The sequence below is a fragment of the Bos grunniens genome, chromosome 18 (genome assembly GCF_055505025.1).
Source record: "Bos grunniens cultivar Pamir isolate PY7600 chromosome 18, Bosgru_T2T1.0, whole genome shotgun sequence".
Classification (NCBI taxonomy): Eukaryota; Metazoa; Chordata; class Mammalia; order Artiodactyla; family Bovidae; genus Bos; species Bos grunniens.
In genome coordinates this window covers 55,004,305-55,018,612 of record NC_141182.1, presented here as the reverse complement: position 1 = coordinate 55,018,612, position 14,308 = coordinate 55,004,305, and the positions used below count along the sequence as shown (strand labels likewise).

General features: G+C 45.8%; 2 protein-coding genes across 4 annotated transcripts in view; one reads left to right on the top strand and one right to left on the bottom strand.

Moving 5' to 3' along the window:
- Positions 1 to 9,080, top strand: part of LOC147354143 (sulfotransferase 2A1-like) — a 29,528-nt gene extending 20,448 nt beyond the window's left edge. For 2 of the 3 annotated variants that reach the window (XM_086349662.1, XM_086349663.1), the window contains one exon: positions 6,155 to 7,635. In XM_086349662.1, coding sequence (XP_086205788.1) covers positions 6,155 to 6,267 — 113 coding nt within the window. In that variant the 3' untranslated portion in view covers positions 6,268 to 7,635. Of the gene's footprint in view, positions 1 to 6,154; positions 7,636 to 8,169; positions 8,842 to 9,028 lie in introns of those variants that run through there. The other variant, XR_015145154.1, reaches the window with a different exon arrangement.
- Positions 9,081 to 10,543: 1,463 nt separating this feature from the next.
- LOC147354142 (tetrapeptide repeat homeobox protein 2-like) lies at positions 10,544 to 13,278 on the bottom strand. The gene is made up of 3 exons (XM_086349674.1): positions 12,553 to 13,278; positions 11,926 to 12,095; positions 10,544 to 11,437 (listed from the first exon to the last, which is right to left on the bottom strand). The coding sequence occupies exons 1-3, from the start codon at positions 12,575 to 12,577 to the stop codon at positions 10,943 to 10,945; spliced, it is 690 nt and encodes a 229-aa protein (XP_086205800.1). The 5' UTR covers positions 12,578 to 13,278; the 3' UTR covers positions 10,544 to 10,942.
- Between the last annotated feature and the right edge of the window lie 1,030 nt (positions 13,279 to 14,308).

Sequence of the window (14,308 nt, the reverse complement as noted above, 5' to 3'; positions counted from 1 at the left end):
TTTTATCTGATATGAGTATTGCTACTCCTGCTTTCTTTTGGTCCCTATTTGCATGGAAAATCTTTTTCCAGCCCTTCACTTTCAGTCTGTATGTGTCCCCTGTTTTGAGGTGGGTCTCTTGTAGACAACATATGTAGGGGTCTTGTTTTTGTATCCATTCAGCCAGTCTTTGTCTTTTGGTTGGGACATTCAACCCATTTACGTTTAAGGTAATTACTGATAAGTATGATCCCGTTGCCATTTACTTTATTGTTTTGGGTTCGAGTTTATACACCGTTTTTGTGTTTCCTGTCTAGAGAATATCCTTTAGTATTTGTTGGAGAGCTGGTTTGGTGGTGCAGAATTCTCTCAGCTTTTGCTTGTCTGAAAAGCTTTTGATTTCTCCTTCATACTTGAATGAGATCCTTGCTGGGTACAATAATCTGGGCTGTAGGTTATTTTCTTTCATCATTTTAAGTATGTCTTGCCATTCCCTCCTGGCTTGAAGAGTTTCTATTGAAAGACCAGCTGTTATCCTTATGGGAATTCCCTTGTGTGTTATTTGTTGTTTTTCCCTTGCTGCTTTTAATATTTGTTCTTTGTGTTTGATCTTTGTTAATTTGATTAATATGTGTCTTGGGGTGTTTCTCCTTGGGTTTATCCTGTTTGGGACTCTCTGGGTTTCTTGTACTTGGGTGATTATTTCCTTCCCCATTTTAGGGAAGTTTTCCACTATTATCTCCTCAAGTATTTTCTCATGGTCTTTCTTTTCGTCTTCTTCTTCTGGAACCCCTATGATTCGAATGTTGTAGCGTTTAATATTGTCCTGGAGGTCTCTGAGATTGTCCTCATTTCTTTTAATTCGTTTTTCTTTTATCCTCTCTGATTCATTTATTTCTACCATTCTATCTTCTAATTCACTAATCCTGTCTTCTGCCTCTGTTATTCTACTATTTGTTGCCTCCAGAGTGTTTTTAATTTCACTTATTGCATTATTCATTATATATTGACTCTTTTTTATTTCTTCTAGGTCCTTGTTAAACCTTTCTTGCATCTTCTCAATCCTTGTCTCCAGGCTATTTATCTGTGATTCCATTTTAGTTTCAAGATTTTGGATCAATTTCACTATCATTATTCGGAATTCTTTATCAGGTAGATTCCCTATCTCTTCCTCTTTTGTTTGGTTGGTGGGCATTTATCCTGTTCCTTTATCTGCTGAGTATTCCTCTGTCTCTTCATCTTGTTTAAATTGCTGAGTTTGGGGTGTCCTTTCTGTATTCTGGCAGTTTTTGGAGTTCTCTTTATTGTGGTGTTTCCTCACTGTGTGTGGGTTTGTACAGGTGGCTTGTCAAGGTTTCCTGGTTAGGGAAGCTTGTGTCGGTGTTCTGGTGGGTGGAGCTGTATTTCTTCTCTCTGGAGTGCAATGAAATGTCCAGTAATGAGTTATGAGATGTCTATAGTTTTGGGGTGACTTTGGGCAGCCTGTATCTTGAAGCTCAGGGCTGTGTTCCTTTGTTGCTGGAGAATTTGCTTGGTATGTCTTGCCCTGGAACTTATTGGCCCTTGTGTGGTGCTTGGTTTCAGTGTCGGTATGGAGGCATTTGATGAGCTCCTGTCAATTAATGTTCCTTGGAGTCAGGAGTTCCCTGGAGTCAGGGTTTGGACTTAAGTCTCCTGCTTCCGGTTATCGGTCTTATTTTTACAGTAGTTTCAAAACTTCTCCTTCTATACAGCACCATTGATAAAACATCTACATTAAAGATGAAAAGTTTCTCTACAGTGAGGGTCACTCAGAGAGGTTCACAGGGTTACATGGAGAAGAGAAGAGGGAGGAGGGAGTTAGAGGTGACCCAAATGAGATGAGGTGAATCAATAGTGGAGAGAGTGAGCTAGCCAGTAGTCACTTCCTTACGTGCACTCCACAACTGGACCACTCAGAGATGTTCACGGGGTTATACAGAGACGAGAAGGAGGAGGAAGGTAACAGAGGTGGCCAGAAGGATAAAAGGGGGGAATGAAAAGGAGGGAGACAGATCCAGCCAGTAATCAGTTCCCTAAGTGTTCTCCACCGTCTGGAACACACAGAAATTCACAGAGTTGGGTAGAGTAGAGAGGGGTTAGGGAGGAGACACAGGCAACCTGGTGGAGAAAAAGGAGAGTCCAAAGGGAGAGAGAGCAGTCAAGCCAGTAATCTCACTCCCTAGTGAAAAATGGGTCCTGAAGATTGGGTCCTTAAAGGTACAAAATTGGTAACAAATACATAAAAGCAAAAATTAAAAATCTAGAGTAGAGTTTGGAATTTCAAAAATACGATGTTAAAGAAAAGAAGAAGGAAAAGAAAGAGAGAAAAAACAAACAAACAAAAACAAACAAGGTCGTGAAAATTATAAAGAAAGTACAGGTACAAAATTGATAACTAATACCAGAAAGCAAAAATTAAAAATCTAGAGTAGAGTTTGGAATTTCAAAAATACGATGTTAAAGAAAAGAAGAAGGAAAAGAAAGAAAAACGAACAAACAAAAACAAACAAGGTCGCGAAAATTATAAAGAAAGTACATGTACAAAATTGATAACTAATACCAGGAAGCAAAAATTAAAAATCTAGAGTAGAGTTTGGAATTTCAAAAATACAATGTTAAAAAAAAAGAAGAAGAAGAAGAAAAATAAAGAGAGAAAACAAACAAACATACGAACAATGTCACAAAAATTATAAAGAAAATACAGGTACAAAATTGATATCAAATACCAAAAAGCATAAATTAAAAATCTAGAGTAAAGTTTGGAATTTCAGATATACAATGTTATATAAAAGAAGAAGAGAAAGAAACAGAGAAGAAGAAAAAAAAAAAAGTCACAGAAATTATATAAAAAAAACTATAGGTACAAAATTGATAACATATACCAAAAAGCGAAAATTAAAAATCTAGAGTAGAGTTTGGAATTTCAAAACTACAATGTTAAAGAAAAGAAGAAAAAAACAAAAACAAACAAAAAAAAACAAACCAAAAAAAAAAAAAAAAACAAGGTCAAAAAATTATAAAATATATATATATGAAGTTTGCTGAAGAAGAAAAAAATAGGGTCTTTTTTTTTTTTTTGCAAAGTAATAGGTTATAAAAGTGAAAATTAAAGGAACAATAGAGGACTTAAAATTTTTTTTAATTAAAAAAAAAAGAAAGAATGATCGTAAAAATAATAAAAATATATCTAGGACTTTTTTTTTTTTTTTCTGCGGGTGTTGTGGGTTCAGTTCATTTTTGGCTAGTTCCTTGGTCAGATTTATATTTCTCAAGATCTGTAGGCCCCTTCCTATGTAGTCCGTAGTAACCACAGGGTTTTGATCTATTGCCTGTAGCTTCCAAGGCGTTTCCCTCTGTTATATCTTCTTCTGTTTGCTAGTTTCTTCAGTATCTGGTCTCCGCCCTGACACAAAGGGGACGGTGGAGGACACTTTTTTTTTTTTTTAGGCTTACTTGTTCAGTCGCACTGTGGGGAGGGAGGGAGGGATGCTGCAAACAAATAACACTGGCGTGGGCTCGCAGTGCCTCAGCCACCCTGGGTCTGCCCCCGCTCACGGCGCGTGTAGCCACCCTGCCCACACTGCTCGGGCTCTAGGTTGTTCCGCCGGGAACAATCCAAGGCCGGCCCTGGGTTGCATGCACCTCCCAGGTCCAAGCCGCTCAGGTTCAGGCACTCGGGTAGTCCTCAGAGGCGCAGACTCAGTTGGGCCTGCGTTTTGTGCTCTTCCCAGGTCCGAGCAGCTCAGGTGATGAGGTGTTTGGCGAGCGCCAATGCTGCGACTTATCGCCTCCCCGCCACTCGGTTATCTGGGTGTAAAACCGGCGCACCTTCTCAGGCAAATGTTGACCGTCCAGACCCCCAAGAAGTTTTAGTTAGCAAAGAAGCCTGCTTACAGTTTTATAGATAATGTCTCTCTGGGGCTTCGATTGCCCCCTTCCGGCTCTGGCTGCCTGTCACCGGAGGGGGAAGGTCTGCAGCTGGCTATCTCTGTTCAGTCCTTTGTTCCGTGCGCGGGCCTGGCGGTCTTAGGTTAGGGCTGGCTTTTCGTGTGGTAGATATCCCACAGTCTGGTTTGCTAGCCCAAATTATTTCGCTCAGATAGCGCTCAGGGTATTCAGGCCAGATTCTTACTCTCAGCGATGCAGCCCACACCGCGCCTCCCTGCCCAGCCCCGGGTTGCTAATGGCGGATGCAGGCGTCTGCGCTGCTTCTCCGCTGGGGGAGTTACCGTAGGGCTCGCAATCTGCGAGTTTTAATTGTTTATTTATTTTTTCCTCCCTGTTATGTTGCCCTCTGTGCTTCCAAAGCTCAGCACAGATTCGGCAGTGAGAAGGTTTCCTGGTGTTTGGAAACTTCTCTCTTTTTAAGATTCCCTTCCCGGGACGGAACTCCGTCCCTCCCTCTTTTGTCTCTTTTTTTGTTTGTTTTTAATATTTTTTCCTACCTCCTTTCGAAGAGTTGGGTTGCTTTTCTGGGTGCCTGATGTCCTCTGCCGGCATTCAGAAGTTGTTTTGTGGAATTTACTCGACGTTTAAATGCTCTTTTGATGAATTTGTGGGGGAGAAAGTGTTCTCCCCGTCCTACTCCTCCGCCATCTTGGCTCCTCCCCCCTAGAAGTTATTCTTATGCTTACAACAGGGTACTAACCGTTGGGAGTAGGGACTGTTTGAATTTATCAACTTATATTGCTCATCACTTGAAAACGTCTCTTGTGAGCCCTTATGAGGGCGTCTCTTTTTATAGTACTAAGGTGGGCTGCAGGCGCCTGGAGAAAGGTTTTCAGGTATAGCATGGTGATCAGTCCTATATGCAAGGCCGTTCAAACTCTCTCTCTCAGAATTTAACACGGAAGATATCTCTTCTGCAAACAGTAGCCAGGTTAATCCACTATTCTTGCTAAATCGCTAGCTGTGACTGACCCAGAAAATAAGGACAGGATTGGGAAAGTTCATGTTTGTGTTACTGCTGGTGATTGAACATAGAGAAATATCCTCAACAACAACACAAACGTATGAAGAATAGCTCAATTGGAGAAAGGAAAGAGGAAAGACTTTTCACGTAGCTGAGAGCCTGTCTTGTTATCAGATATTATAAAGCCTGCTGTGATGAGAAATTAATCATGTCCATATCCTTGAACTCAAGATGAATGAACAGAATATACAGCATAGAGGGGAGGAGCCTGTTTTCCCAGAATCCTAGAGTTCAAATAGATCGAGGATATGATTCATGCAAGGAAGAACTGAAATGGACTTCCGTGGTGGTCCAGTGGCCAATACTCTATCTCCCAATGCAGGGTGCCAGGGTTCCTTCCCTGGTCAGGCAACTAGATCCCACATGCTGCAACCAAGACTTCAAACGCCACAGCTAAAAACCCTGCATGTGACAACAAAGATCAAAGATCTCGAGTGCCACAACTAAGACATGGCACAGTCAAATAAATAAACACAAATAAACAATTTTTTAAAAACCAGAAAGACCAGTTAGATTTCTAATACAATAATCCAGGTGAGAAATGATGTTAACTTGGATGTAGGTGGTAGAAATAGAGGTTGCGAAAAGTGGCTAAATACTGGTTATATCAGAAAATAGAATTGCATTATTGCCGACAAATTTTACACTGGGAGAGAAGAGAACAAGGGAAATTGTTTCAAGCAGGCAGAAGTCTAAATGGGTATGACTGCCAGGCAGTAAAAAGAAACAAACCATTGGTCATTCTGCTTTATTAGCTATGATTTCCATGTCAAGCAGACAGAAGAAATAGATCCAGGGCTTCCTTGGTGGTTCAGGCGTTAAGAGTCAGCCTCTAGCGCGGGGGACAGAGGGTACAATCCCACATGCCTTGGACAACTGAGTCCATGCACTCTGAGCTCCTGATCCACAAGAGAAGCCACTGCAGTGAGAAGTCCTAGCACACCTGGAGAGTAGCCCCCAGCTGCCGCAACTAGAGAAAGCCAGGAAGAGCCACAGTGACCCAGCGCAGCCATAAATAAATAGATAAATAATTTTTAAAATAAAAGGTGTAAGAATGTATCGTGTACTACTTAATAGCAATACACTTTTAAAAAGAAAAGCAATGGATCCAGGAAGACGGGTAGTGGCGTCTTGAGACCAAACCCTAGATCTGATCGGAGTCTCTATTTTTATGTTTATCAGGTGTGACTGGGGACTGGAAAAATTACTTCACCGTGGCCCAAGCTGAAATCTTTGATAAACTATTCCAGGAGAAGATGGCAGACCTTCCTCAAGAGCTGTTCGCGTGGGAATAATGCTCTAAATCTTCCGGATCTTATATGGATATTGATAGTTGTTCTTCTGCCCTTATACATGTGAGTGACTGAGGGTAATTGCATAAAACCTATTATTTCATCGTGGTGTTTTGAATGATCAAATCTCTGCATTTGACAACTTGACTGTTAAAATTCATCAAGGCACCCCCTAATTCCCTTTGTGGCATCCGACTTTTTAAAAATGTTTATCGTATTTCATTTCATTCCTATAGAGTGGTAAAGAAATAATATAATGATTACCCCCCAATTATGTCAATTTTTAAATAAAACTGAGAAATAAAGTTACAAAGCAGATAAGGCGCCTTCTCTTTCCATTGCCTGTATCTCTACAATTTACTATTATGACGACCTTGAAGTATATCATTTCCAACCAGGCATTATTATCTTAGTATGTGCTGTTTGACCATAAACAATATATTGAATTTATGGAGGCTTCTTAAACCTAGAAAAATGGCGTCCTGCATAATGCATTCATCAACCTGCCTTTCAACTCAGTATTTTCTGTTTGGGGGGTCACTGCGTGTTGAGTGTATAACTCATTCTTTATTAGGTACTGAGATTTATAATTTAGTCACCTATCTTCCCTCAGATTAATTTGGATATCTTCCCTGCCGATTTCTCCCGATTTAAAACATGGCTTTAGCCTCACGTACAGCCTAACCTTGGAGAATGTTAGATAAATGGATTTTTAAAATGTGATATATACAAACAGAGGGATATTATTACTGAGTCTTAAAGAAGAAAGACGGTCTATGAAATACGGATGAACTCGAAGGGCATTCATATTAGTGAAATAAGTCAGACAGAGGAACAAATAGTGCGTGATTTCACTTACATAAGGAACATAGAAGAGTCAGACTCAGAAAAAGAAAGCAGAATGGTGGTTGCCAAGGGCTGGGGGAGGGGACATGGGCAGCTGTACTCATCAGGTACTGTCTCAGTCATACAAGACACAAGTAAGTCTAGAGACTTACTCTACAGTGTTGTGCCTATAGTTAACAATACTGGGTTGTGCATTTAACACTTTGTTAGAGGACGTCCCTGGTGGTCCAGTGGTTAAAAATCCGCCTGCCGACACAGGGGACACAGGTTCAATTCCTGGTCTGGGAACTAAGATCCCACATGCCGCAGGGCAGCTAAGCCCATGCTCCGCAACTACTGAGCCTGTGCTCCGGAGCCCAGAAGCCACAACTACTGAAGCCCTCAGGCCCTAGAGGCCATGCTCCACAGCAAGAGAAGCCACCGTAATGAGAACCCCACACACGGCAGCTAGAGAAGTGCCCACGCAGCAACAAAGACCCCGCACAGCCAAAAAAAAAATAGATAAAATTAGTTAAAAAAACTTTTTAATCAATCAGTATACTTCACCATAACCACAAACTAAAGTAAGAAAATCACATAAGTGTACCAACTGATGCAGAAAAATAATTTAATAAAATTCAATATATATCCTTTTCTTCTAATGTTTGAGAACCAGCAGTTTTTTATTTTATTTTATTAGATTTTTGGCCTTACTGTGCAGCATGCAGGATCCCCCCACTGGGATCAAACCTGCAGTGAAAGCACCAAGTCCCAACCACTAGACAGCCAGGGAAGTCCTCCAGTACAGATCTTTTTACCTCCTTGAGTAGGTTTATTCCCAAATATTTTATTCTTTTGCTACAATTGTAAATGGATTGTTGGCTTGATTTCTGTTTCTGATAGTTTGGTGTTAGTGTATAGAAATACAACAGATTTCTGTATGTTAATTTTGTATCGTTCAGCTTCACCACATTCATTCATGAGTTCTAGTGGGTTTTTGTTGGCACCTTTAAGATTTTCTTTGTACAGAATCATGTCCTCTGCTAACACTGACAGTTTTACTTCTTCCTTTCCATTTAGATTCCTTTCATTTCACTGTGGGGCTTCCCCAGTGGCTCAGATGGTAAAGAGTCTGCCTGCAATTAGGAGACCTGGGTTCAATCCCTGGGTAGGGGAGACCCCCTGGAGAAGGACATGGAAACCCGCTTCGGTATGCTTGCCTAGAGAATTCCATGGACAGAGGAGCCTGGTGGGCTACAGTCCACGGAGTGGGAAAGAGCCGGACACGACTGAGTGACTGGCACTTCCACTATTTCACTGTGGGTGAAGCCAGGTCCTGGGACTTGGGTTAGCCTACGGGCAGGCAGAGCTGGGTCCTGGGGCCTGGTGGCAGCCCAGGGGTTGCAGAGCAGGTGTAGGGCCAGTGGTGGGTGGGGCCAGTTCTGTCACAGTTAGCTGAAGGGCCTGGGGTGTCTCGATGTTGTGTTGACCTGCTAGCAGATAGGACCTGGGCCCAGCAGTCCCCGGAGAAAGATGTGGCCTGCTAGTGGGTGGGCCTGGTCTGCAGACTGCGGGCCTGCAGTCTCTTTGCTCCTGCCTGCCCCCCTGGTGGGTGGAGCTGTGCTAGAGGCTCTTGTTGTAGTTCAGTTGCTCAGTCATGTGGGAAATTTTCAAGACCTGCCAACCGGAAGTTACCACCTCCCTTCTTCCTGAGCTGAATGGGAATTCCAGATGCTTCCATCGTCGTGGATGGTGAGGACACAGCCTGAGATTGTGGAGGGAGGTGGAATAGAGCCCGGGAGAGCTTGCTAGGGGGTGGCAAAGATTCCTGGATTCAGAAGTGGGTGGGGGGATCCCTCGGAGCACCACCCTCCCTCCCCCATGCCCAGAGTGAGTCTGAATCTTATCTCCCACTTCTTCTGTCCCTGAATGCTCACAGGGACTTCCTCCACCTGGGCTCCTTCTCCTGGAATAAACAGAAGATTAGACTCCTCCCTGCCCTCCCCTACAATGTCAGGGATTGAGTGGGGTGGGGTTCCAGGGAGTTGTGTGTGTACATCCCCACCAGGGTCTGTTGGACAATCAAGAGGGTTCTCGTTACACCCTGGCATTCTGTCTTCCCCTCCCCTGTCCCCCAGCACTTCCCCCTAGAGCCTGTCACATGAGCGTCCCCCTCCCAAATCTGATCTAATTCTCTCTCTGCTCTGCTGAGGCCGGCCTGGCCTTAAGAGGATTGGAACATTTGCTAAATGGGACCAGGCCAGGGTCAGAGGACCGACTGTGGGGGGAACTCAGGAGGCAGGGCTGCCGCAGGGAGGCGGTAAAGGAAGAGGTTGATGGAGACAAGACGACTAGAGAGAAGAGATGAGATATTCCTACAGCGTTTGGTAAAATCAAAGAAGGGATAACAAACACTCCCTAGCTCTGTAGGAAACAGTGCTTACAAAATGACCTTGAACTTAATGAATTTTCAAATTATCAAGCCCAAAACAACATCCAGATAAGTTGTTACGAGTTTTTTTTTTAAATTGAGCTAGGTCCCTAAATACAAAATAAATCTATCCACAGAATCTTATATACAGAACACAGATTTTTTTTTAATTTTTTTAGTTTTTTAATTTGAATTGGAGGCTAATTGCTTTACAATATTGTGGTGGTTTTGCCATACATTCACATGAATCAGCCATGGGTGTACATGTGTTCCCCATCCTGACCCTCCCTCCCACCTCCCTCCCCATCCCTCAGGGTCATCCCAGTGCACCAGCCTTGAGCACCCTGCCTCATGCATCAAACCTGGACTGGCAATCTATTTCACATATGTTAATATGCATGTTTCAATGCTATTCTCTCAAATCATCCCACCCTCGCCTTCTCCCACAGAGTCCAACAGTCTGTTCTTTACATCTGTGTCTCTTTTGCTGTCTCGCATGTAGGGTCATCATTACCATCTTTCTAAATTCCATATATATGCATTAATATGCTGTATTGGTGTTTTTGTTTTTGTTTTACTTCACTCTGTATAATAGGCTCCAGTTTCATTCACCTCATTTGAACTGATTCAAATGCATTCTTTTTAATAGCTGAGTAATATTCATTCCATTGTGTATATGTACCACAGCTTTCTTATCCATTCGTCAGCCAATGGACATCTAGGCAGAACACAGATTTTAAAATAAAAATTTTAATTCATCTAAAATATCAGGTAATCACAAGACAAAGCACTGGAAACAAACCTACAGAAATAATAACACTTAGCGGAGAATTTTTGTAAACAACCAAATGAATGATTAATAAGTAATATACCTAGATTGGAAGGCTCAGTATTGTAAAGATGCCAATTAGCTCCAAAACTATTTGTGGATTTAATGCTCCCTTTTTTAATTTTGCAAACATTTATTTGAAACTACAGGTAAGGATAGAGACAAGCAAAAACAAAAATCTCTAGACATCAAGGGAAGGTAAAGATTTAAGGCAATTTTAATTAAATTCCCTATGAGGCTGGTGAAAGTCCTACAAGTTCCCACAACAGTGAAACAGACACTGTGAACAATAGTTCCACCTCTGACTTGGAAATTCACAGAAATACCCACGTGCGCCTCAAATACTAATGAGGGCAGGGACATTAAGAGCTTTGAGACCTGAGATGGCCTCATAGTGACACACGCAAAAACGCCCCCTCTCCAGGCTGGATCGAGGGAGGTGCAGTCCCTTTGCGAACAGTAAACCAGCTGTGAAGACCAAGCCATCACACCTTCCCGCGTCCCCATGGGCACCACGTGCAGACTCACAAGGCCCTCATCCCCTCTGGCCCCTTGGGGTCTGCAGGACTTTGTGGGGACAGATGACCACGACCCTACAAATTCGTGAACTGCCGGGGGCCTGTGTCATTCTCATCCTCAAAGCTATCTCTCGTTTGGTACCCAGACGTCGTGGAGGAGAGCTCTTGGGATGAAAACATCAGAGCACAGTCAGGAAGCGGAAGAGGATCTGGGCGGTCGATTGGCACGTAGGGGTCCTGAGGCCAGCCCAGGGCCGGGGCCGGGGTTGGAGCAGCCGGGCCGTACACGTGGACGCCCTGTGCCGGGCCCCACGTGGCCGGGTGATGACTGGAGACGCCGGGCTCGGGAGCTGGGAGCACACCCTCGGGGCTGGGGGGAGGAGGGCGGCTGTAGAATCCCGGGCAGCCTGAGTAACTGGGGTTCGCAGCTGCTGCAGCAGATTCCGGGGCGGGGGCAGGGGTCCAGGGGACTCCAGGGTCCGTGGGCGCATCGCCGGCCCTCCAGCATCCTCCCTGGGCCTGTCGTCGCTCCAGACGGGAGCGCTGGGCCCGGCGGTTCTTGAACCACACCTGGGTGGGCAGAGGGGACCGGGAGAAGCGGGTGTGAGAGGCGAGGGGCCCCGCGCTATCGGCCTCTGCTCCGGGGGTGAGGCTGTCCAGCTGAGAATCCCGCCTCCCCTCTCCCTCCGCCCCCCAGACCCAATTAGAGGCTCCTGGGGTTCAGGAGGCAGCGGGAAGGGGTGCAGAGGGCAGGGGGCAGGGCTTGGGCGCCCACGGGGCAGGAAGGGGTCTGCCCGAGAGGGTCCGCGGGGTCAGAGGCCCTGAGGGCTGGGCACCGGGACACCCCGGGGCGATGGGGGGTGTCAGGCAGTCCGCATGCGGTTGGCGGGGTGATACAGCACAGGGTTGAGGCGGAAGGGGTCCAGCCCTGGGTTCACAGCGGGGAGACCCCTTGCTTGCTGCGGCACCCGGGGCAGCCCTGGCCCCTCTGGCCTAGCGGTCCCCAGCGGTGGCTCTGGGAGGGCGGAGGGGTGGCCCCGGGGCGGGCGGGCTCAGACCTGCACTCTGTGTTCGTCCAGGTGGAGCCTGGCCGCTAGGCGCAGGCGGTCCTGGTAACTCGGGTACTCGTTCTTCAGGAAGGCTTCTTTGAGCGCCTCCAACTGCTCTTTGCTGTACACCGTGCGCTCCTGCCGCTGCCTGTTTGGGGGCGCTGATCTCCCCGTGAGGCCTGACCAAGGGGGAAACAGGGTCCCATGAGCCCAGGAATAGCCCCCAGCCTGCCTGGCGCCCTCCCCCTCCCTGGACCAGACCCTGGTGAGCCGGTGGGACTCAGGCCCGAGGGCGGGAGGAGAAGCCAGCGGCATCCGGAGTGAGGTTGTTGGTCAGACCCTGGCTGTCTGCCCTCCAGCCTAATCCCTACACCTCTCCGGGCCTCAGTGAGCACAGCTTGGAAATGGGCTTGATCTCAGCCTGTGGAGTATTTATGCAGGGCCCTGCCCTGGGAAGGCAGGCAGGACAAACTCCTTGGTGACCCTTGGTGCTCTCCCCAACCCCCTATCATCACCCCCTACCAAGTGGGGAGCCACCCTGACAGGGGACCCCCGAGGACCAGGCTCTCTGCTCCTCTCCCCTAGTAATGTGATTCCACCCCCAAACTCCACTAAGTCCCAGGAGGCCAGACTCACTCATGACGGACTCGGGTTCTTGCATCCTCCTGCTGTTCTGCTGTCGGAGTTTGATGCTCTGCTCACAGGCCTGGGACAGACATCCCGGTTTTATGCTGTGCCCACCTTAGGCACACCCTAAGGGTCCTGAAACCCACCCTCTCTTGCCCCACCCTCAGCCTCCCTGCCTGGCAAGAGAGTGATTAATAATTGGTTAATCCTTTTATTGTTGAGCAACTACTAGTGGGCACAATAATAAAAGCCAGCTTAAAACTCAACATTCATAAAACTAGGATCATGACATCCAGTCTCATCACTTCTTGGCGAACAGATGAGGAAAAAGTGGAAACAGTGACAGACTTTATCTTCTTGGGCTTCAGAATCACTGCGGACGGTAACTACAGCCATGAAATTAAAAGACCCTTGCTCCTTGGAAAGAAAGCTATGACAAACCTAGACAGCATATTAAAAAGCAGAGACATCACCTTGCCAACAAAGGTCCATCTAGTCAAAGCCATGGTTTTTCCAGTAGTCATGTATACAGATGTGAGAGTTGGACCATAAGGAAGGCTGAGCACAGAAGAACTGATGCTTTCAAGTTGTTCTGGAGAAGACACTTGAGAGTCCCTTGGAACAGCAAAGAGATCAAACCAGTCAATCTTTAGGAAATTAGCCCTGAATGGTCATTGGAAGGACTGATGCTGAAGCTGAAGCTCCACTACTTTGGTGGATGCAAAGAGCTGACTCATTGGAAAAGACCCTGATGCTGGGAAAGATTGAAGGCAGGAGGAAAAGAGGGCAACAGAGGATGAGATGGTTGGATGGCATCATTGAATCAATGGACGTGAGTTTGACCAAACTCCAGGAGATAGTGAAGGACCGAGAAGTGTGGTGTGCTGCAGCCCATGGAGTCACAAAGAGTCAGACACGACTTAGGGACCAAACAATTAGTGGGTCCTGTCCTGGAAGCCGTCAAGAACCCTCCGTATTAAGACACCCTGGGGGAGCTTCCCTGGTGGTCTGGTGCTAAGACTCTGTGCTTCCAGTGCAGGGGGCCCGGGTTCGATCCCTGGTCAGGGAACTAGGCCCACATGCCACAACAAAGATAGAATGTCCCCTATGCTACAACTAGGACCTGGGGCAGCCAAATAAGTAAATATATTTTTTAAAAAAAATACAGTTTGGCTCCTGCCCTCTGTGGATGAATGAACTGGATCTGGTTCGTCTGTTGGAGCTTGGGTCTTAGGAGCCTAGCTTTGTGCTTTTCCAGGCTGCATAGACCTGGGGTCTAAGCATCATACTGAACTTGGGGCAGGGGTCTCCTGGGCCTGGGGGCAGAGGAGAACACAGCTCACAATGCTCATCCCCTGGGACTTTTATTATCATCAGTGCAAGATGACAACTAATTAAGTGATCAAGTACGACATGAAACAAAGCAAAGAGATCTTGTTATTCGATTTACATCACTCTCTGATGCTCATGGGGCAACCTGCCATAGTAACATTTACTATGCTCCGTGTTGGGCAACCTTCTGCCATAACCGGACATCTTTTCTGCTTCTGGAGCAGCTGGGAACCCTTGGTCACCAAGACAGTTGATGGCACTGCTGTCGACAAGAGAGAACCTAGTAACGTCCTTAGTCTATATGACTCTAGGCTGCCTTCTCCCTAGTTTTTAAAAAATTTTATTGAAGTGTAGTTGATTCAAAATGCCACGTTAATTTTTTCTATACAGCGCAGTGATTCAGTTAAACATCAGTTCAGTTCAGTAGCTCAGT

What these genes read in the sequence shown, in the direction of transcription:
- LOC147354142 (XM_086349674.1), bottom strand. Translation starts at nt 12,577, where the DNA reads ATGCAAGAACCCGAGTCCGTCATGA. An exon ending in AGAACCCGAGTCCGTCATGA is followed by an intron (nt 12,096 to 12,552) that starts GTGAGTCTGGCC and finishes CCCCTTGGTCAG; the next exon opens with GCCTCACGGGGAGATCAGCG. An exon ending in TGGACGAACACAGAGTGCAG is followed by an intron (nt 11,438 to 11,925) that starts GTCTGAGCCCGC and finishes CTGCCCACCCAG; the next exon opens with GTGTGGTTCAAGAACCGCCG.